Source organism: Ictalurus punctatus, chromosome 3, assembly GCF_001660625.3.
Source record: "Ictalurus punctatus breed USDA103 chromosome 3, Coco_2.0, whole genome shotgun sequence".
Lineage (NCBI taxonomy): Eukaryota > Metazoa > Chordata > Actinopteri > Siluriformes > Ictaluridae > Ictalurus > Ictalurus punctatus.
In genome coordinates, this window is record NC_030418.2 from 18142644 (window position 1) to 18167921 (window position 25278).

Genomic DNA, 25278 nt, shown 5'->3' on the forward strand with positions numbered 1-25278 from the left:
ATAAACACGAGTGAAAAGCACTTCTCTCTACACAAAATGCATTGGCAATGATCTGCCCTGGGATGGAGACTCACGAGGCTTAAGTACACTTCCGGAAGCGTGCAGGCAACCAATTCTGTCACACAAGGCCGAAGTAGGCGTGGACAAGACGTGATTGTCCAGTAGCAAGTCGGAACATGATGCATGCAGTAGGCGGGGCCTAGATAAGGGGGAGGAGACTAAAGAAAACCCAGCCCACCACCGACATAGACACACAAAAGGCACATAGAGCAAACAGAAATACATTGGATAATGTAACAATCCGTAAATGGAAGAAGTCTGGAACCGGCAGGACTCTTCCTAGAGCTGGCTGCCCGGCCAAACTGAGCGATCGGGGAGAAGGGCCTTAGTCAGGAAGGTGACCAAAACCCGATGGTCACTCTGACAGAGCTCCAGCATGTCATACCATCCCTACAGTGAAGCATGGTGGTGGCAGCATCATGCTGTGGGGATGTTTTTCAGCGGCAGGAACTGGGAGACTAGTCAGGATCGAGGGAAAAATGAATGCAGCAATGTACAGAGACATCCTTGATGAAAACCTGCTCCAGAATGCTCTGGACCTCAGACTGGGGTGAAGGTTCATCTTCCAACAGGACAACAACCCTAAGCACACAGTCAAGATAACAAAGGAATGGCTACAGGACAACTCTGTGAATGTGTTTGAGTGTCCCAGCCAGAGCCCAGACTTGAACACGATTCACATCTCTGGAGAGATCTGAAAATGGCTGTGCACTGATGCTCCCCATCTCACCTGATGGAGCTTGAGAGGTCCTGCATAGAAGAATGGGAGAAACTGCCCAAAAATAGGTGTGCCAAGCTTGTAGCATCATTCTCAAAAAGACTTGAGGCTGTAATTGGTGCCAGAGGTGCTTCAACAAAGTATTGAGCAAAGGCTGTGAATACTTATGTAAATGTGATTTTTTTGTTTTTTATTTGTAATAAATTTGCAAAGATTTCAAACAAACTTCTTTCATGTTGTCATTATGGGGTATTGTTTGTAGAATTTTGAGGAAAATAATTAATTTAATCCATTTTGGAATAAGGCTGTAACATAACAAAATGTGGAAATATAAAGCGCTGTGAATACTTTCCGGATGCACTGTACATACAGTTTTGATTTCTTCTGTTTTTGTGTAGATCTCATACTAAATAGTTTTAGATCTTTAAACGAAATACAGCATAAAACAAAGACAACCTGAGTAAACACATAATACACGTTTTTTTTTCAGTGAAGCAAAAAATAAGTTATCCAACATAATTCACCCATGTGAAAAACTAATTTCCCAATTAAACTTAAATCTTCTTGTGCCAGCTTTGTCGGCAATAACTGCAACCAAATGCTTCCGATAACTGGAGATCAGTCTTACATTTACGTCTAGGACTAAGACTTAATCCTATGCTTTGGATCATTGTGTTATGCCACGGCCAGCAGAGGGCACTGCGGCACGGCTTCTGACTGGTCACGTGACTCTTTTGTTTTCGTTTGCTTCCTGCTTGGACATTAATTTAAGTCTGATCTTGTCTCTGATTTGCCCCAGGTGTTCATGTTTTGGCTTGATTATGTTGACTATTTAAACCCCTCAGTGAATGCGCACTTTGCGCAGTATTATTTGGTTTACGTTTGTCATGGCAAGGAAGTATGACGGTATGTGCTAACGTGTAGCATGCTAGCGGTCGTAGCTAGATGTCCAAAGTTTAAGTATTGTCAATAGAGACCGCGCTCCCTGAGTTTTGTTTGTCTGCTAAGTAATAAAGACTTTGACCCGCACCTGCATCCGCCTCCAGTCCCGTTTCGTAACAGTTGTCTTGCTGCATAATCCAGTTACACTTGAGTGTCAACATCCAGACTGAAGACCGAACATACTTCTTTAGGATTTTCTGGTAGAGTGCAGAATTCATGTTTATCTCAATTATAGAAAGTTGCTCAGACCCTGAAGCAGCAAAGCATCCCCACACCATCACACTTCCACCACCATGCTTGACCGTAGGTACAATGTTCTTTTTGTGGAATTCGGTGTTTGGTTTAGATATAACAGGACCCCCGTCTTCCAAAAAGTTCCACTTTCGACTCACCAATCCACAGAACATTCTCACACAAGGTTTGAGGATCATCAAGGTGTGTTTTGGCAAAATTCAGATGAGCATTGATGTTCTTCTGGGTTAGCAGTGGTTTTCGCCTTGCCACTCTTCCATGGATGCCATTTTTGCCCAGTGTCTTTCTGATAGTGGAATCATGAACAGTGACCTGTATTGATGCAAGAGAGGCCTGCAGGTCCTTTTATGTTATCCTTTGCTCTTTTGTCACTTGCTGGATGAATCGTTGCTGTGCTCTCGGAGGAATTTTGGAAGGTCGGACACTTATGGGAAAGTTCACTACTGTGCAGAGTTTTTTCATTTGGAGATAATGGCTGTCACTGTGATTCTTTGGAGTCCCAGAGCCTTCGAAATAGCTTTGTAAGCCTTCCCAGACTGATGTATTTCAATCACCTCATCATTTCTGGAATTTCTTTTAATTTTGGCATAGTGTTTTGCTGGATAAGACCTTTTAACCAACTTCATGCTGTTGAAACAGTTCTGTTTAAACTGCATTCAACTTGCTGGTTGCAGTTGAATACAGTTTTATAGATTTGGGGAATTAGTAACTTTGGGTTCAAATACATTTTCACACAGGCCCAGTTGGTATTGGATAACTTTTTTGCTTCAATAAATAACATTATCATTTAAAAATTGTATTTTTTGTTTACTCAAGTTGCCTTTGTTTTATCTTTGATTTTGTTTTAATTCTGAAACAAATTAAGATGAGATATAGACAAAAACAATGCTTTGTGAAAAAATACTTTTTCATAGCACTGCATGCATTATTCAGATATTAGTAATATCTGAGCCGCTTGCTTTGCTAATGGGAAATTGAGGATGTGACTCAAGCAGTACTGTAACATGAGGAAATTGGATGGCATAGATTTCCCCTTTATGTCATGGTTACTATGGCAACAAGCACCATGTGTTATTGTTTTTTGTGTGTGTTTGGTTTTTGTGTGTTTGGAATTGTGTTCAGCTGTTCTGTGTTATTCCTTGAATAGTATGTCTGTGTCTGCTATTTCTTGTTTCATTGCAAAGTATTGTTGAGTTATCACTGTACTTCCTGGTTTTGACCTTTGCCTCTTCACCATGTCTCTGATTATGGATTTGCCCTCCCTGTTCTAATTTGTGCTGTGGACTAATGTAGTCTGTATCTGTATCTGCTTAGTCCTCCAAATATCAGGACTAATGCCTAACACTTTTTTTATTATTAAATAAGAATCCTACAGCTATGAAACAGAAAAACTGTAAACACTTGGGTAAAAATGCCAACACAGTGTTTGAATTCTAGCTCTCACAGTTCATCAACCGCCACTTGAGAGATGTGTGAGTGGATTTTAATCACACTTCCATCGTCATTATTTTTGTTTGTACTTGCACTCCATATTTTTAAAAAGTAATTTAGTTGGTTATTTTCCCAAAAATATTACCCTTATGAAAGTACTGTGCAAACCTTTTTTGTTGTCTGTGGGACCTCTAGTCTCAACCCAAAGAACCTTTCAGGCAAACTTTCTAATAGTAAGTTAGTAATAGTTAATAGTAAGGGACCCAAGGGGTCCTAATAGTATGGACACTGATTTATATTTATTGGATTTGCACCTAATAAAGCACATACCACACTTGCATCCTGCCTCAACTCCTGTGGACCCCCCCCTTAACCCACCCACCCCACCGCCACATTAGTCTGCAAAAACAGTGCAAAATCATCTGAGAAAATGAGTGGTTGAGTGTAAAAGACTGAATGCACATTTCATTTGTGCTTACCTGTGGCAATGCTTCTACACCTTGTTATTATACAGTGTTTTATAATGTTATAATTCACTGAACCATATTTAAACAAGTTCAGTAATGCAAAAATAAAGTTCTAGGCAGAATGAATTCTTGGCTTATGTGCACTCTAATGAGGCAGAATTAATTTAAACTCCTGTAACGCTTCATATGTCTTTGGTGTGTCGATATTGCTCAGAAATTGCATACCTGGAATGTCATGCATTTTTAACACTGAACTGAAAAAAAAGAAAAAATACAAGGAACCTAGAATTTGTTCATGTCCTGCCATTGAAAAGGCTATTTTTGTTTTTCTTAAGAATAATTGACTGTTTCTTTTCAAAGGCACACTCTAAATCCCAGTGTGCTTAATGAGAAATCATGAATATGCAACTAAAAATGCTGAGAGCTTGAGAGCAGATGCTGTTGGGTATACGGAAGCATTCTAGTGTTTCTACAGCAGTCTGCAGGGCTGAATCTGCAGCTCCTGAGACTTATTTTTTCCTTTAGCACGTTTTAATATTTGGCTTGCAGGGGCTTGAATGGGCTCAGTGATGGGTCAGCGTTTTAGAGAATATGAATGGTGAGCTTGCAGTATGGATTGTGATAAGGTGAACAGAGGTCATGGGATATCAGTGATTTTGATTTACTCTATGGCCTCTGGTGCCTGCCCTGGTAATAGTTCTCATCTGTGATTAATAACGTGTCCTGCCATCTTATATCCACAAAGAGTCCTTGACTCATATAATTACCTTCAAGATTTAATGTTATCATAACAAGATTTTCTTCTTAAGCTGTGCTTAAAAATGGGCCAAGCCCCAAATATCAAAGTATTACATTTTTAATGGTCTTGGTCAGATCGTTGCTCAGAAAATTAGCAAGAATTAAGCAAATGGATAAAATAACTTAGTACAGGATAGCTTTTCCCTTTGATTTCGTTAAATGTTTAAGCCTTGTAGGTCAAGTTGCAGACAGCTTTATATTTTATTTGTCTTTTATACACCCAGACATGTATTAGTTAATTTTATATCACATATTTTAATCATTATCATGATTGTACCTTTGCATACAAGAAGTTTATTTAATCTTTATTTAAGCTTTTCCCCAAACAGTTCACTGCAGCAAAATTAAACGAGCAAATGGTGGCACAGGAGGACTCAGGAGTGCATTTGTTTAATTCTTGCTAAATTAAAATATGACACCTATTGGTTTAGTAGTTAATGGAGTAAAGTGTCCTAATGTGCATCTGACTCCTTTCAGGTGACATTTACAGGGTAAACGGCTTCCTGGCCTATGTAGTAGGAAGATACTATAATAATAGCACACATTTACTTGTGTGCTGTTTAAAGTGTTCAGATAAAGTCTTGTTTAATCCTGTTTTCATCGTACTTCCTGGTTTTGAACTTTGCCTGTTTGCTGTATCTCTGATTATGGATTTGGTGCATTCCTTGGTGGATTTACTAGTGTGCTTATGATCATTATCCTGTGAAAGGTTCACTTTCAGTTCGACTTTCGAACAGATGGCCTCACATTATCTTCAAGCACTCTTTGATATGATGCAGAATTCATAGTTGAATAAATGAATGCAAGCTCTCCAGTCCCTGAGGCAGCGAAGCAACCCCAAACCATAACATTTCCACCACTGTGCTTCACAGTTGGTATTAGGTGCTTAACCTGAAAAGCTATCTTTGGTCTGCGCCAAACATGTTTACTGTTACTGTGACCAAACAACTCTATATTTGATTCAACTGTCCAGAGCACATTATTCCAAAAGGCCTGGTCTTTGCCTGTATGTTCATTGGCAAACTGTAGTCTTGCTCTGAGGTTCTTTTTAGATAACAAAGGCTTTTTCCTGGCACGCCTCCCATGCAGGTCAACTTTGTGCAATCTCTTTCTGACTGTAGAAGCATACACTTTGATAACAACAGATACAAGGCTTACTAGCAGATCCTGTGTGCCTGCTCTTGGGTTGAGTTTGATTGGACGGCCAGTACTGGACAAATTCGCAGTCATTTGAAATCTGCGCCATTTGTAGATAATTTTCCTTACAGTGGAATGATGTATTTCAAATAATCTGGAGATCTTTTTAAATCCCTTGCCAGACTCATAGGCATCCACTTTTTCTGAAGGTCTTACAGAAGTCTTTAGATTTTGAAGGTGTGATAAATATAGGGGTGTACTTACCTTTTCCATGTGACTGATCTGTTTTTTGTTAATTTAAATCGTGAAAATTACTACAAAATGTCAATTTTATGTGTCATTTGATAGTGTATCAACTTTATTAATAGGGACTGTTTCAAAGAGGATCAAATGTTTGCTTGTCCATATAAAACAACAATTTTCATGGGGTGTACTTATTTTTTTAACATGACTGTATGTCCCCAGAAACACTGGAAAACACTGAGGTAGAAATGCCAGTGCTGACAGCATGGTCTGTGAATTCTCTTCACACTAGAGAGATGTGTGATTGCATATTAATCACACTTGCATTGTTATTATTTTTGTTTGTACTTGCCTTAAATATTTTCTAAGTAATTTAGTTTATATATATATATATATATATATATATATATATATATATATATATATATATATATATATATACACACAGTGAGGGGAAAAAAGTATTTGATCCCCTGCTGATTTTGTATGTTTGCCCACTGACAAAGAAATGATCATTCTATAATTTTAATGGTAGATTTATTTGAACAGTGAGAGACAGAATAACAACAAGAAAATCCAGAAAAACGCATGTCAAAAATGTTATAAATTGATTTGCATTTTAATGAGGGAAATAAGTATTTGACCCCTCTGCAAAACATGACTTGGTACTTGGTGGCAAAACCCTTGTTGGCAATCACAGAGGTCAGACGTTTCTTGTAGTTGGCCACCAGGTTTGCACACATCTCAGGAGGAATTTTGTCCCACTCCTCTTTGTAGATCTTCTCCAAGTCATTAAGGTTTCGAGGCTGACGTTTGGCAACTAGAACCTTCAGCTCCCTCCACAGATTTTCTATGGGATTAAGGTCTGGAGACTGGCTAGGCCACTCCAGGACCTTAATGTGCTTCTTCGTGAGCCACTCCTTTGTTGCCTTGGCCGTGTGTTTTGGGTCATTGTCATGCTGGAATACCCATCCACGACCCATTTTCAATGCCCTGGCTGAGGGAAGGAGGTTCTCACCCAAGATTTGACGGTACATGGCCCCGTCCATCGTCCCTTTGATGCGGTGAAGTTGTCCTGTCCCCTTAGCAGAAAAACACCCCCAAAGCATAATGTTTCCACCTCCATGTTTGACGGTGGGGATGGTGTTCTTGGGGTCATAGGCAGCATTCCGCCTCCTCCAAACACGGCGAGTTGAGTTGATGCCAAACAGCTCCATTTTGGTCTCATCTGACCACAACACTTTCACCCAGTTGTCCTCTGAATCATTCAGATGTTCATTGGCAAACTTCAGACGGGCATGTATATGTGCTTTCTTGAGCAGGGGGACCTTGTGGGCGCTGCAGGCTTTCAGTCCTTCACGGCGTAGTGTGTTACCAATTGTTTTCTTGGTGACTATGGTCCCAGCTGCCTTGAGATCATTGACAAGATCCTTCCGTGTAGTTCTGGGCTGATTCCTCACTGTTCTCATGATCATTGCAACTCCATGAGGGGAGATCTTGCATGGAGTCCCAGGCCAAGGGAAACTGACAGTTCTTTTGTGTTTCTTCCATTTGTGAATAATCGCACCAACTGTTGTCACCTTCTCACCAAGCTGCTTGGCAATGGTTTTGTAGCCCATTCCAGACTTGTGTAGGTCTACAATCTTGTCCCTGACATCCTTGGAGAGCTCTTTGGTCTTGGCCATGGTGGAGAGTTTGGAATCTGATTGATTGATTGCTTCTGTGGACAGGTGTCTTTTATACAGGTAACAAGCTGAGATTAGGAGAACTCCCTTTAAGAGTGTGCTCCTAATCTCAGCTCGTTACCTGTATAAAAGACGCATGAGGGAAACAACCAATGACAATACAGGGGCAGAGACAAGACATAAACCATAACAAAACACACGTGTCAAAAGTAAACTGAAAAACCTGGAAGCGTGCTCACGCTTCAAGCTCATGCTTCGGGTTTCAGAGTGCGCTGCATGCTCCAGCGCTTTGCGCGAGGGGAAATTGTAACAGAGTAAAGAAAACTACTTAACTACAACTTTAATACTCTCCTGCTGTTGGCTATGCACTCTATTAGTTAAATTGTGTGAATGGCCTGTGATATATTTTGTATGTGCCTCATATGCCAAAATATAAATCACACCTCTCGAAATATTTTAAATGAATGCAAACAAATGGTCATAAATGAAACTTTTTCAAATTTCTATTTGCTCTCAGTTCCCAGGAATTCACTCACCATGCCCTGTTTCCCTGAGGTATAAACATGTAATTGCACACATGCAAAATTTTTCATCATTCACTTTGGGGAAAACGAAAGAACAGAAAACAGACGAATTGGTGTTGAGCAATACAAATGAAGTAGTTGATATATAAAATACATGAGCAGTTAAAAATAGCATTGGCCATCTAGAGCTTTCAACAATATGATGAGATAAACACAAATTAGATTCATGCAGAAATGGTTAAGTAGCCAGATCAATCTGTGATCTAAATTAAATAGGGCAACACTAACATAAATCCTAGGAACACCTAGACATGTAGTAAACGAGTAAATCTATATTTGTGTCTGTAGTTTACATACTTATATTACAGTTCTAGATAGATGTCTGAAAATGATTCGATTTATTTAATGTATACGAAACTATAACTTGTGGTGGTATGATGTCAGAGTATTACTCATCTGGTTGGATGTAAACAGATTTTTACCTCATTTTCTGCCTTTGCCATGTGGCCAGAAATTCATTTGTGCTGATGTAGGTGAAATGCTGCAACAGGAGGTGTGACATTTGAAATCTGCCGCAGGGGGATATTCAACCCCTTGCTGATTCAAAATTGTGTTTACATTACATCCTCCCAAGACTCCCTGTTAGCACAAATGAAGGGCAAATGTCCTGTCCAGTTTCTGTAACCCAGTTTAATGATTACTCACAATATTTATGTACATTTCTATTAATCAGACTTTAGTATAGAATCAATACAACGTGTAATGTCACCTCATGAGTTTTTACATAAGCCATTCATCAAAATTCTTTAGGGTACCTTCATAAAATATTTATGCAATGTTTATAAATGTGTTATGAAGGCCTACCTTAGACTAGAGTGCTAGCCAAAAAAATGCCACTGCACTGTGTGCACATGGAAAGGAATGAGAGGAGCTGCTTTTGTTGGACTATCAACTATCATTGATTTTTGAAAATGTATTTATTCATATCCATCTCCTTTTTACAATTGCATTTGCATTTAGCTCTTACTGCTTGTGCTAATGGCCATACAGATACAGGAATAGATGTGTTCCTTATGACTTTTGATGCTTCTAGGAGAACTGGTATATCTTTCACCACAAATACAAGGCATATGTTATTATCCATATAAGTATTAAGTTTAGTGATGCTGGTTAATTTGCTTTGTGTAATGTGAAGCCAAGATGAATTCAATAATTTTCTTCTTTTTCTTCTTCTTCTTCTTCTTCATCATCATCTTCTTCTTCTTCTTCATATTATTATTATTATTATTATTATTATTATTATTATTATTATTACTATAGGAACCACACATACAGGATTTTTTTTAGCTTGTGCTTCCATCACACTTGGAGTAACCTGAATACAGTTATCTCTGTTTTCAGCGCTACACCAGTGCCAGCTGAGTGTGTGTTTACTTGTAACACCTTCTCCCCCACTTGTCATCAGCCTTGAGGGTTGGATCTGTCAGCAACCAGCGCCTATGCAGTGTGTTGTCACAACTTGGGTGTGTCGTGTTCAGTGCAGATAATGAGAAAGTAAATAGCTTTTAGTGTAGACCAAAGTGTATGGATTTTTAGCTTAAAAAGTCCAGGGGAAAAAACCTGAGTACATTTTCTGTGAGGTTATAGATGACTGTATATTTATGCACTGCATAGTAAGATGACAGGAAAGAGTCATGTGTCTGATATGGTGTGTGAGCCAGTGCTTGCTGACTGTGTGCTGGTCAACTGGCAAATTGTTAGCTGTGTGTGTGTGTGTGTGTGTGTGTGTGTGTGTGTGTGTGTGTGTGTGTGTGTGTGTGTACTGTTGTCAAGGTTGCTAAGACTATGCGCGCAGCTTGATAAACTCCACACTGGCATCCACATGTGCAGCACTATGAGCTCTTCACTTTGAGCCGAGTAAAGTCCAAATCCGACAGGGAAATCATACCGATACACTGTGCAGACTTTTTCTTCTAACACAGAAGTGGTTCACAACTGGTTTTCTTAGGAGTTTTATTGCATTTTTTATTTTTACATTTCAAAACCATTTGGGTTAAAATCTGATTAGACTTATCTTCAATGGTGCAAAACAAACAACTCTACAAAAGTAATAAAGAGAGATTAGGAGAACAGAAGAAAAAGAAACAAACACTGTTTTTTGGACATTGCAGATGTAGTGGTCTTATATATCCACACACCTGCCTTTCATGTCTCACGTCAAGCCTGGAAATCCTGGTGAATGTGTTAGCGGAGGTTGTAAAATGAATATTTAGTAATAATATCCTATTATGAGTCGACTGCAGTGTAGTCTATATGACGTCTAATAAATTATTTACACGTTTACTGGGTTTTAGAGCAGGGAAGGATTTAGGGATTTGGCATGCAGCTGCAGTGGAGATGATTGTGTTTTGCTCTCATGTCCTAGGGCTTGGGCATGGGTTTAATTCAGATTCAGTATTATTAAGGCTTTTGAGATGAGTAAGCATTCAAAAGATTGCTACTGAATGACACAGAGAAAGCTAGAGAGAGGAAAGGCGGCATGAGATGTGGAGGAGATGAAATCTTTCTCCACAGAGCTCATGAAACTACTCTCTGTAATTATGTGCTTCTGTAGATCTACTGTAATAACAGCACATACAGGGAGAAACAGATGCACATAGGCTCTCCTACAGTAAAGTAGGTGTTGTCTGATGGAGGAAAGGTCAAGTTGTTCTCCAGATCTCAATGATATCTGTTTTTTTGTTGTGTATTATAGGAATATTAAAACAATTGCGCTAATCATATCGCCTGCTTTGATAATCCTATCAGAGTAACATAGTAACAGACCAGTAGATGGATAAGCAGACAGACACAATTGGACAGACAGCCCATGTACTATTTTTCATGCCTGAGTACCTCCATTTTTAAAATAACTGTAATCAGCAGCAGTTTGTGACCATAGATTTTGTTGTGGCAGGATGGCATTAATAAAAACATTGCCTCAAACAAAAGTAAGTTGAGTGGTTTCCACTACAGATGCCATTACAAACCATTAAAACTATTATCATTACCATTACTGGTCCTTAATGGGATCCACTAGACATTCCACCAATAGAAGGCAACAAACTACCAATAGATCCCCCAAGGATCATTTCCATTCCAACCAATGCAATTCCCATTGTAACCATTAAAGTCATTACAAATTCTATGAGGGTTTCTATTGTTTTTTTCAGCCAGGTTGACTTATGTTATAGGCTACTATCTAGTGACTTTTAAGAGTAACCCTATAATAGGCAGCTGAACATTGACAACACAGTCATCCAACATACAGCAACCAGTCTTTTATAGAGTGGTTTTAGATGTACTATTGTTCAACTGATACAGCAGATGTGTTTCATGTTGCCAGTGAGGTGCACACAGAAGAGCTAATATCATTAACCAGGTTTGCCAGGTTTCAGCACAACTCCACCCCAAATACCAGGTCAAAAACCACACAAAATAGGTGAAACTAGTCTGTAGAACTCTGTGTGTATGTATGTGGAGGAAAAATTGGGAAGCAGTACAGGTGGAATTTCAGAAGAGCTCTGGGCTTGCTTTTATTTTCAGCAGTGCTTTTCAGTACACTTTCAAAAGCTCAACAAAAAACCCGGAGTAACAGAAATGCAACCCAAAAGGGGCTGTCACTAGCTCACGGCGCTTGCCTCGTCCAAGGTAAAGATCACGCTCCATGTGTGGGTCTGATTGTGTGTATGTGTGTTGCAATCTCCAGCAAGCTATTCCACTCTCTCTCTCACATTGTCTCCCTCTGTCACTGGAAGCAGAAAGAAACACACATAAGAAGCACACATGGCACTAATAAGGCACAAGTGAGAATCATTTGTTAGTTTAACCTCCTCTGGACCACACCCCTGCTGCTAAAAAAAAAAAGTTGGGCATTGGAAAAGGTAGTCACAATTTATGCACTTATACTTTATGATTTAATTCAGATTTATTTGCTATAAAACAATATCTTGGTAGCTGTGGAGTATGTTTAAACTAGCTCAGCCTGACAACCCTGTCCGCTCCTCCTCACTCATTGAAAATGTTCACAGAGCATGCATGGGACAGAGAAAATCTATGGAATTAAATTTGTGCCAATAGTACTGAACATAACTTTTCAAAAAAGAACAAGAATATCCTGTGAGAAAGAAGAAAAACACGCTGAAACTGAAAACAGTGAACTCGGCAGCGAAAATTTCATATGGTCTTCAAATAAACATCATTCTTTGTTAACAGTTTTTGCTAATAATGGTGCTGCCAGTGTTTTTGATTACGCTTTCAAAGTTTTCGTTTACACTCCTCAAGTTTACGTTTGCCATTCTGGCACAAACATCTCATGTGGGTAGGGCTTAACAGCAATTTACTCTCATTGGCTAATGAAATTTGGACTGGCAGCTTCCTGACCTGGAAGTAGAGACTTCAGTGTCGTGAATTTAGGAGAGAGCTCTGGATGCGGTTCTCTGCATAGTTGTAGTGTTTGTACTTTGTAGTGGAAATTGCTTACTTACTTAGTGTTTTAGTTTGTAATTGATATTTTAAGGTTTGGGTAGTCTCATACGACTACTTTTTTTAGTTGAGCGGTCAGGGGCATATCTACTTCCAGGTCAGGGAGCTGTGGATTGAAATCTCAATAGCCAATGAGAGTAAACTGCGGATAAGCCCCGCCCACACGAGAGGTTTGTGCCAGAATGGCGAACGTAAATTTGCGGAGCGTAAACAAAAACTCTGGCAGCGCATTCATAAACCATGATTAGTGAAAAGAAAGCTGTTAAACTGTTAAACAAAGAATGCTGTTTATTTGAAGACCATGTTAAATGTTTGCCAGTAAGTTCACTGTTTTCAGTTGTTTGTTTTTTTCAGTTTTTCAGTGTTTTTATTCTTTCCCATTGTATATTTTGTTTGATTCTTGAAAGTTACTTTTGATACTTTTGGCACAAATTGAATCCTATAAAATCCTGCCCTATGGATCTCTATCAGTGCTTTATGCTAGTTCCCATTTTTGGTTTACCCTGCAGTTTAATTCCATTTCATTATGTCACTGGTGTGAATCCCACACACTGTTTATAGAGGAATTCAGTAGCATCACCATGGATGAGTGGCCAGTTGCCAAGACTTAATACTATGAGACATTTAACATAACCTGGATGACTGAAAACCTTCACACTGTTAGTATCAAATCCAGGGAGGATTGTGGGAAATGCAGCTAAAATTTGAAAATCTAAAGTAAGATACTGCAAAAGTTAAAGTCTGTTTTCTGAGCAATCTTGACTGAACTGTGAAATGTGTGTGTATGGGTAAAAGGGGGAAACGTTTTTTTTTTTCTTCTTCTTAAAGTGATAGTCAACTGACCAAGATATGCAACTTTTACTGTGAGATTTTGTTTTTATGTTTAATGTTTAATTGTAATGGCAGCTGTTATTCTGAATGACATCTTTTGTTTTAAGACTTTCGTTCTTCCTTAATATGTACTTCTTTGCTTTCAGGAGACAAAATAGAAGTTAAACAGTGGCATAAAATCCTTTCATATATATATATATAACTATAATGAATTAACAACTAATTTAATAATATACCAAATAATTTTGTTTGCACAGACAGACGTGCTTATATTTAAATGCACTTGAGTTGTTATGTGTCTTTGTGCTGTAAGCATTACAGGAAAAAGTATAAAGTCAACAGATTTAAGGTGGGAATTTTAGTTTAGATTAGACTCAAGCAGAAAGGATTAATGAAGATCTACAGTGATTATGGCGCTGACTTCGTTCCTGTGTAAAAGTAGAATGATGCAGGTGTTTGTTTTGGATGTGTGCTACAGCCTGTATCTTGTAGCTGTATGTCATTTTGTGTCCTTTTCTTCAAATTAGAGATGTGAAAAGTTATGATACACATACAATCCAATGGCATGGTTTTTTAGCACATCTTACAATTTTACATTTAGAAACATTAAAAACATCCACACAGCAATATATAGTAAATTATTTAGTAAGGAGAATAACTTGATTTAAATGAGCTACTTCACTATGTTAGAGGATCAGTCTTTAGAAATCAGTAGTTTCTCAGATTCTTCCCATGGGTATGATGTTCTTTAAAAATACAAAAAAATATACAAAAAAGCAACTCTGTGTTAAAACATCATGTGTTAACATTTACATTGGCACTGCATTGAAAAAATACTATTTTAGAAATCTCTAGTTAAAATGACCATTTCCTTCATATAACACACAGCATACAGTGGAACCTCTATTTCATGCCAAGTGGAATTTTCTCTATGTTGAATATGCCATATCATTTAATATGGATAAGAATAGCACACATCCTCTGCTCCTTCTTTCATACATGGACTTTTTTCTCCTATAGTGTTGGATATACAGTTTGTATACAGTTTGGGAAATAAGTATTGAACGTGGCAACATTTTTTTCAGTAAATATATTTCCAATGACGTTATTCACATGAGATTTTCACCAGACTTTGTTATTAACTCAAGAAATTCACACACATAAAGAAATCCAAACATTAAGGTCAATAAATGAAGTTATGTGTAATAAAGTGGAGTGACACAGGAAAAAAGTATTGAACACGCTAACTGAACTTTATTTAATACTTAGTGGAGAAGCCTTTGTTTGTAATGACAACTTCAAGACGCTTCCTGTATGAAGAAATTAATCGGCCGCAGTATTCAGGTGTGATTGTGGCCCGTTCTTATAAACATATTGTCTTTAAATCTTGTTCAATTGGATTCAAGTCAGGTGATTGACTGGGCCATTCTAACACCTTGATTTTTTTCTCTGAAACCAATGGAGAGTTTCCTTTGCTGTATGTTTTGGATCGTTGTCCTGCTGGAAGGTCCACCCACGTCTCATCTTCATCATCCTGGTGGATGACAACAGATTCTTTTCAAGAATTTCCCGGTAAAGGGATCCATTCATTGTTCCTTCAGTTATATGAAGTCTGTCGATGAAAAACAGACCCACACCATGATGCTTCCACATCCAAACTTCACTGTAGGTATAGTGTTTTAAGGGTGATGTGCATTGCCATTTCTTCTCCAAACATGGAGTGTAGTATGACAGTCAAAAAGTTTTACCAAATGAGTTGTAGCAAACTTTAAATGAGCTTTGACATGCCTTTTCTTTAGTAATGGAGTCTTGTGGAGTGTGAGCAGTGGAGTGCATTGCCTATTGTTTTCTCTGTGACGATGGTAGCTGCTGCCTCCAAGTGTTTCTGAAGCTCTTTCTGAGTGGTCCTTATTTCTTGGGCTACTCTTCTGACTATTCTTCTGACTCCCTGGTTAGAAATCTTGTGAGGAGCTCCTGTGCATGGTCAGTTCATGACGGAGTGATGCTGCTTTCGCTTGCAGATAATGGCCCCAATGGTGCTTACTGGAGGATTCAAAAGTTGTGAAATATGTCTGTATCCGATTCCATCAACATGTGTCACAACAATATGGTTGCAAACATCATGAGATGTTTCTTGTGTGACACCTTGGTAACGAAAAGCCTTTTTAAAGACCATCAATTTACTAACCCAGCTGATATTAATTTACACAGATTGGAGGTATAATTACTTTCTAACTACTTACGGATTTCAGTTGGTTCCTTGCATTACCTTGCCTTGGAGAATTGCTTTTTCTTAGCATGTTCAATACTTTTTTCCTGTGCCATTCCAATTTATTACATGTAACTTTATTTGTGGACTTTAATGTTGTGAATTCTTTATATTTCCGGATTTCTTGAGTTAATACTGATGTCTGGTGAAAATTTCATGTGAAAAACCTCATTGGAAATATATTTACTGAAAAAATGTTGACACGTTCAATACTTATTTTCCCCACTGTATTTGCGGACTACTTTACAGGCAAGACTTTATATTAGTCACTCAGACACACACACACATACACACATACACACACACACACACACACACACAAACAAATGCTGCAGTAGGGTTTGTTATTTTCATGCCATTTCTTGTCAATTCTTTTTGCTTCTTTGCCCTAAAGCACTGTATTGTTGACATTTTTGTTGCTCTGCTGTTGTATCTTGCATGTGTGTGTGTGTCTGTGTGTATTTTATTTCCTCCGCTTTTCTCATTCAACTTCCAGATTTTTTTTATTTTGCTACAAGATAATTATGACCATCTTAATAATAATACTAATACTACAACTTCTAATAATAATAATAATAATAATAATAATACATTTTATTTGTTGCTGCCTTTAATAACACTCAACATCATCATACAGTTCCACAAGAAAAAACAATAAGTGCAGCATAATTAACTTTAAGTTTTCTTTATACTTTCCAAGCAAAGTCAATTGTTTTATGTGTTTCCTATATTTAAGTAATTTAAGAAATTTACAGATGCAAATAAAAAACATAAAGACACATTATATTATCTCTTTTAGTTTAGACAGATTTTTTTTCTGAACATACTATCAGCAAGAGCAATTGGTTCAATAACTGCCTTTCAGTATTCTCTCATAGATTATTCTGCCCTGGTATCTTTTTAATTAGCTTCATTTGTGAGATGAAAACATTTAGAGCATGGGGAGAAAAAAAATCCTCTGAGTAATGTCTGAATTAAAATTCCCTGCAAGGTAGCACCTCTACTTTTTTTAATTTGTACTGATTAAAATGCTGATACTAATATAAATGAATATAAAAAATAAAACTGTTTATTATCCCTTTGTAAATGATATTGTAGTCCTGATAGCTTTTGATGAGAAATATGCAAATGTACATAAGAGCATTTACACTAATTTCTGTGTATTACCTTTTACTCTTCCAAACACCTTCAAGTATTTTTAATGGTAAATAATTTATCTATACACTCGGATAGCATGTGCTCCGTTCATCTTTAAGGCAGAATTTTAGCTGAAGTTTGAACCTTTACCCTATGTATTTAATCAGCTCTGTGGTCTCAGCACAGAAGCACTGACATCCTTCACATTATCCTTTAAATATGCTTCACAGTGATGATGTTTTATGATGAAGTCTTTCAGTATGCTTTTTCCTCCCACTTCTCCCTGCATCCATTTCTTTGCTGTTTATTTCTAGTGTCAACCTAAGAGACACCAAAGAGAAAGTCACTCACTATTTCACTCACCATTTTTTTCCCCCAAGTGTGTCTCAGTTGAAAGGAGACAGGAACGCACAGTGTGAAGCAGCTCTGCCTCTCTCGCCTCTCCACCAACATGTGGGCTATTTATGGCATGGGTAATTTCCATGGGAACTGATGGGAGGCTTATCGGCTTTGGGTTGTTAATGGGAAAGCTTTTGACTTTCTGCTGACAGTGGAAGTGTGGAGCTGCAGCAGCTTCCTATTGTCTCAGTGATAATGGAAAGAACATTTCATCGGCCTTCCAGCATAGCGGGTCAGGGCTGGAGTCTGCAGCAGGTTTATCCTGCCCGTAATCACTGTGCTGCTTTCTTTTTTTTGTTGTTATCGGGGTGCATAGGAATGCAACACAGCTGCGGTCCACCCACTCTCCCCTCACTTCTGGATGTGCCTAACTGTATATTTCTGTCAGTCCTGAAACTACACAAGCTTAAAACCCTTTTCTAAATGTAAAAAGCCTATGATGACAACACACATAATGGCGAGAAACTGCCACTTTAGTTATGTGAATAAATTAGATATAGGAGTATTTTGGTTTTTAAATTTATTATTAATTCCTCTTTCCAGTACTGTACTGTTAATATTTTTGTTTAAATGCACGGTAATTTACTGGCAACTCAGTTGACAATAAAGTACTGTTTGTTTGTTTTTGTAAGCATATTTACAGTAAAGTACTATAATATCTTACATAGTATAAAATATAACACATAATCCAGTGCATTTACTCATTTGGTTGATGTGTTCAAATCACAGCACTGCCAAACTGCCATGGTTGGGTCCTTGTGTAAGAGCCTTAACCTTCAAATCAGTTGTGTCTTGCATCAATTGTAAGTCACTTAAAGAAAAAAAAGCATCAACCATATGAGCAAGTGTACTGGATTATCTGTTATTTTATATTATATATTATGGAAGATAGTACAGTACTTTAAATATGTTTACAGTTGCTAATTACTGTCAATTACAGTCAGTACGTTTACATGGACAACAATTATCCGATATGAACCCGATTATGACAATACTCTGATTAAGAAACTACCATGTAAACAGCGATTATTGATGACCTTAATCCGACTAAAGTCATACTCGAAGTAAACACAAATCGAATTAAGACGTGGACTATTCCTATTTTAGTCGCATTATTAATGTGCATTACAGACATGTAAACACCTTAATCACACTATTAATGTCGTTTTGGAGTACGCAGCCTACAGCTTCATGCAGTCGTCTGTTTGCATGTACGGCATGACAAATAATTAACTGCACTTGAAGCTTTCGTAAAATTAAAAATGAAACAACTAAAACTGTATACGGTACCATATCGAAGACGAACTGCATGTTAATACATGAAATTCTGTAGGGAACGTCGGACAGTGTGGCGCGGTGACGTAATGATGTGTGATGTTAATCGAACTATGTTCTATAATCTATAATTCTTTAATCACAATATTGTCTTATTCAGAATAAGGTCAAAAATTAGATTACTGCTGTCCATGTAAACGCAGTCAGTGTGTGCTTTATAAATTAACCTAACTTGACTAAGAGCAGTAATAATATTGCCTGCACAAGAAAAGAAATTCAACTAGGGCAGAACTTTAAAACTTCCATTTAAGATCTTTGAACTTCTAAGTGCAAGTTTCTTTTAAAGGCCGACCTCCGTAGGCTGTTCCCATAAACTCGAAAATGGGCTCGCTTTTATCCCCATCTCCTTTTTTTATTATCTCAAATTCACCTCTGTGTCACTAAGTGGGATTCAGAAAGCACTAATCTTCCCTTTCATCTTAGTTTTGAGGTGCTGTTATTGTGGAAGAGCTCTCATTGAAGATTAACTGCTCTGGTGTAAGTGCAGTGATCATTATCTGATCCCACATTATATTCAGTTTGGCAGCTTTGATTCGCACTGGAACGGAAATCTGACGAAGAAAATTCGCAGCGTGCTTTTAGTGTGTGTGAGGCCTAATGGCGAAGGAGAGTCGAGTGAATGAGGGATTGCAGCTGGGCAAGTTAGGGGTATTGATTTATGTCATTTTTGTGATCAGGTTCAGCCCGGTGAGTGAGAACGCTCCGATCGGCCAGGCTGTAGGAATGGTTCTTGCAGCAGCTGCAAATACCACCGTGTTCTACTCCATCGTGGGAGGCAATCAGGGAGGTAAGTGACCTGAGAAAAGTAGAACAGAATATCAGACAGCTCTTTTGTCCACGTATTTGTTTGCTTTGTTTGGATAATTAATAGTGCTCTTGCTTTCTTCTTACAACAGATTTTCATCTTTAACATATGTGATTATCAGTGACAAGCTTTTCTGACAAATTTCTCTGTACTCAGAAGAATGGCAGCAAATATTTATGATCATATTTAGTAGAAAGCATTTATTCAGGTTTTATTTTAGTCAGAGATATTTGCAAATTAACCTCTAAATCTGTGTACTACTTCTTTCAGAGATGGGTGTACTTTTTCCACAGGGAAGAATTCGGTGTTATGCATTACCATCAAACATGACTACCACAGAAGCTTAAGGAAAACATACACAGAACAGACATAACATTAAAACCACCTGCCTAATATTGTGGCGGTCCCCCTTGTGTTGCGAAAACAGCTCTGACCCGTTGAGGCATGGACTTCACAAGACCTCTGAAGGTGTCCTGTGGCATGCCATGAACATCCCACAAGACCTGCCATTTTGGAGATCCTCTGATCCAGTTGTCTAGCCATCACAATTTGGCCCTTGTCAGAGTTGCTCAGATCCTTACACTTGCCCATTTTTCCAGCTTCCAACACATCAAGTTTGAGAACTGACTGTTCACTTCCTGCCTAATATATCTGACAGGTGCCACTGTAATGAGATAATCAATGTTATTCACAACACCTGTCAGTGGTTACATATGAGTGTACATATTGTTTCAGTGTTTGAAGGTTGAATTTAACTACATATTTGTTCAAACATTATTTGATATGTGCTAAGACCTTTATTAATACCATGTCAAAGCTGTAGTTTTGAATTCATATTATATATTCTCACGCTGACATTCTTGATGTTTGTTGATCGAAGTCAGTAGCTGCACATAGATTTAATATTTCTTGGTTCTTTTCCAAGTAGAGGGGAAAATCTCAAAATGATTGTTTGTCTTTTTTCGCACATGCACTACAGAAACAGTGGATAGCGATTAGGTTGAAAAATGCTGCAGTATTTCTTCAAACCCTTATACTTGTCTTGGAGGCCTCTGCCTCACCCTCTCCTGACACACGCTTTCCTGAGTCATTTATAAGCTCTGGTTGCGGTAGCTGTGTGCCCTTGCTCATTTCCCTTAGGGAGTGTACTCAGCATGGTTTAACTGATCCAGGCTGTAGATCATACTCTTTGCTGTGGCGATGTTCATGTTATCAGTAGCTGAATACTGGCTTAGCAAAATATATAGATAGAATTAAACAATATATTTTAACCGTACAATGTTTGGGCAGGGTGACAACTAACACACACTTCCTCTGTGTCACGTGACACCAGTTGTTGAATTATTTAATTTATTTATTTATTTATTTAATGGCACGCTCATCTATGTACACTGTTGTGAAAAAGTATCCCCCCCCCCCCCCCCCCCAAACCCTGATTAATTCTGTAAAAAATTGTAAAAAATTAAAGCAAACTCTTAGATAAAACAAAGGCAACCTGATTAAACACAAAATACAGTTTTTAAATGATAATGTTATTTATTGAATAATAGAGTTATCCAATACCATCTGTGCCTGTGTGAAAATGTATTTGCACCCATAGTTACTAATTCCCCAAATCTATAAACCTGCATTCATAATGGGGTTCAGCTGGACTAGACACAACCAGACCTAATTACTGCAAACACTGTTCAATCAAACTACAGTTAAATAGAACTTTTTCAACAGCACAAAGTGGGTTAAAAGGTCTTACCCAGTAACACACTATGCTGAAATTGAAAGAAATTCCAGAAATGACGAGGAAGAAAGTGATTGAAATACATGTCTTGGATCGGTTACACAGCGATTTCAAAGGCTCTGGGACTCCAAAGAACCACAGTGAGAGCCATTTTCTCCAAATCAAAAAAAACTACATCGTAGTGAATCTTCCCTGAAGTGGCCGACCTTCCAAAATTCCTGTGAGAGCACAGCAGCTACTCATCCAGCAAGGACAACATCAAAGGATCTACAGGCCTCTTTTGCATCAATAAAGGTCACTGTTCATGACTCCACTATCAGAAAGACACTGGGCAAAAATGGCTTCCATGGAAGAGTGGCAAGGCAAAAACCACTGCTAAGCCAGAACATTAAGGTTCGTCTGAATTTTGCCAAAAAACACCTTGATGATCTTCAAACCTTTTGGGAGAATTTGGAGAGTGTCAAATGTCAAATGGGTGATAGGTGTTGAAAAACTTTGTTTCTTCAATTAAAAAAAGAAATAAATAACTATATTGTGTGTTTCCTCAGGTTGCCTTTATTTTATGTTGTATTTTGTATGAAGATCTAAAAGTAGTGTGAGATATACACAAAAAACTGAAGAAATCAAGATGAGGGCAAATACCTTTTCACAGCATTGTGTACCGTTTATACTTTCTTTAGTTTCATCTCGTCTCTTTGACTCATTGTGTCCTCTGTGAAATGTTCTCACATCATTTTGTGTTTGTATTTGTAGGTGAGTTTAGAGTGGATAACCGCACTGGAATGATTTACACCGCAAAGCTGCTAGACTATGAGACGCGCATCAGCTATGAGCTCCGTCTGCAGGCCGACTCTCTGGTCCTCGTTTTGGCCAACCTGCGCGTGCCTTCCAAAAGTAAGTGCTGCACAAAAGGTCATGACCTCAGACATGATATGAAGCAGCCCTGGCAGCTTTCTCAGACAGATGTCACTGCTGTTGCATTATTGCAGGCTGAGGCCTGGAAAGCAGCATGGCTATCTCACTCTTTCCACCTGCTCCTCGCTGTATCTGCATTCCCACTCAAACAAAAAGGCATCCCACCTGCTGAGAGCTTTTTATTAAAACTTTATTGATGTGTGTTGAAAGGATCAGAGCGGAACAGAACTAGCATCACATAAGTAAGATTGTCACAGGCCAATTTGTCAGACACACACACACACACACACACACACACATGCATGAACAAACATCGACACACATTAAAGCACACTTTGCTGCATGAACTTCATAATGCTGTGTTAATGGTTTGAATCAATTTGGGTCTAGTGGGTTTTTGCTTTGCATGGAGACTGAAAATGCACTTAAAGCCCACTCAAGAACATATTGTGCTACAGGGGGAAATTATTCTGCTGAATATTATTGCATGTAGTCTGTAAATGCAGCAGTGTGTGTGAGTGTGTGTGTGTGTGTGTGTGTGTGTGTGTGTGTGTGTGTGTGTGTGTGTGTGTATCTGTACGAGTGTTGGATTAACTCTTACCGCACTCATTTTGTCATTTTAAACAGTGTACACATTTTTGTGTCTAATTATCTGATATGATAAATAGTTTTATTATCTGATATGATGAATAACACTTTGTTTGTCACAATAGGTTCCTAGTACACAACCACATGATATTAGACTTTTCAACATTGCACAGTGGAAGAAAAAAAATGCTTTTGACAGTACATATTTCTCAGCTCTACCCTTGCGTGGAGGTTGAACCGGCTTTGTGTACATATTTATTCTATGCACCTCAAACTCTAACCGTGACAAATAGGTTCAGCAGTTTCACATACTGAGAGCTGTTTCTAACCCAGTCACCTTCACTTCTTTTGTGTTTGTGTGTATGTGCGTGAATAAATGGAAAATAATACACAGCAAACACAGCCAAGGTGTTTATCAACGTGCAGGATGAGAACGATCATCCTCCAATGTTCACCGAGTCCTTGTACATTGGCGGAGTAACCGAGGACACTAAGACCTTCACATCAGTCCTGAAGATTATTGTGAGTATCCAAAATAATTTATATCTGAGAATGAGAGGACTTTGGGTCAAAATCTATGATTTTACATCCCAATTGTGGCCACTTGGGTGTTTTTGTATTATGTAAGCTTCTATATGTGCTAGCTGCTGGCTGCATATGTGATTGTTAGAATAGTGAACTTTTGTCTCCTCAGACAGGTTCACCTGCCAACTCTGCTCCAATGCCACCCACCTATACCTCCACTGTGTTCCTGTCCAATTAGACCCTGTCCTCCACTCTCACCCAGAAAATGTCACCCTCACAAAAGTTTTGCTGCTGTTGTTCTCTTTAACTATCGCTCCTTCTGACCACCACACTTATATAAATTGCTCACATGCGACGTGTCACAGGCTGCTTGTTAGCTTTTCTGGGCTAATAATAAGTCTAGAACTGTTTGATTGATTACTCAGCATTAACGATTTAACTGATTGAAAGCAGACTCAAATAACATTAAGCCTCTAACAGTCTGAAATAGGAAGCAGGGAGGAAACGAGAGGTAGGGGAAAGCACACTCCAGCAACACTACTGCCACAGCAAACACGCCGATCGAAAAAACAGCCCACGTGCAGCTGAGTGGAGCTGTGAGAGTTGGAAATGATTCTGTCATTTTGTTCCCTCAGCCTGTCTTGCTGACGCACTAGTTCAAAACTAACCCAAGAGCTCTGATTATGCTGCTGTTTTTCTCAAACCGTTATCACATCAAATTTGACTTGCAAAGTCAATTTACAGACTTAAGAGATCTATTTGCGATAACAAAATTTCAGCTCTGCAGACTTAATTTCGTCTATTTTACAGTGGTTTGTGAAAACATTTCTACATTTCTGTATAAATATGACATCAGATTTTCACATGAGTCCTAAAAGTAGATAAAGAGAACCCAATGAAACAAATATTACAAAAATATTATACTTGGTCATTTATTTATTGAGGAAAATGGTCCAACATTGCATATCTGTGCATGGCAAAAGTATGTGAACCTTTGCTTTCAGTATCTAGTGTGACCCCCTTGTGCAGCAATAACTGCAACTAAACATTTCCAGTAACTGTTGATCAGTCCTGCACATCAACCTGGAGGAATTTTAGCCCATTCCTCAGTACAGAACAACTTTAACTCTGGGATGTTGGTAGATTTCCTCACATGACAAACTTTCAAGCACCACTGTACAGTATATTAATTCATAACTCCATTAACTGTTTGGTTACACTTGAAATAAGGTTGCTGCTTAGATGGCTTTATGTAACCTAAACCTGAAGCCCTTCCTGACAACTAACATGAACCTTTATAAAGATTAATAAAACCTTGTTCCAACAGGTGCAAATGCAGCTTTTTAACAGGTTAAAAAGCTGCATTTTTTTTATCAGGTTGACATAAAACACGTACACTGACAGTTTCACTGACTTTGTAGTTTGTATGATATTTTCTAGGCTTACTTACATTAGAGCTTTAAGAACTGACTTCTTATTTCTGGTATGACAGAGCCATATAAGGGTGATGAAGTGACACGACAAACACACTCTGATGTAGAATTAATATGACAGGACACGTAGTGACAGTAGTGTAATCAAATTACTATTTTAAAGTAGTAATTAGTAATCTGTAGTGGATTACGTTTTTTTGAGTAACTTACCCAGTACTGAGCGTATGTCATTTGTAATGATGGATATCATATTGGACTATTTATATGGAAAATAATACTGTCATATTTAGCTTTAAGGGGTTTTTCACATGACAGGTGACATGTCACTCTCCACTCTACCTGACTCTTTCCAATTCCCAAACGAAAGGTCAGGATTCTGCACTCAGTGCAGCTCTTCAAACAGTAGGACAGTGCTGTTTCTAGTGTGGTAACCATAGTGACAGCAACGTGAAGCACAGCTAGTACTCATCCACAGTTAATTGCTCTATTTGTTAGCACAGGCTAAATATCAAAAACAGAAAATAT

General features: G+C 38.2%; 1 protein-coding gene across 2 annotated transcripts in view; it reads left to right on the forward strand.

Moving 5' to 3' along the window:
- pcdh15a (protocadherin-related 15a) overlaps positions 1-25278 on the forward strand; it is a 216012-nt gene that overhangs the window by 155058 nt on the left and 35676 nt on the right. For both annotated transcript variants that reach the window (XM_053679710.1, XM_017464981.3), the window contains 3 exons: positions 19430-19539; positions 22046-22186; positions 23190-23317. In XM_053679710.1, coding sequence (XP_053535685.1) covers positions 19430-19539; positions 22046-22186; positions 23190-23317 — 379 coding nt within the window. The remainder of the gene's footprint in view (positions 1-19429; positions 19540-22045; positions 22187-23189; positions 23318-25278) is intronic.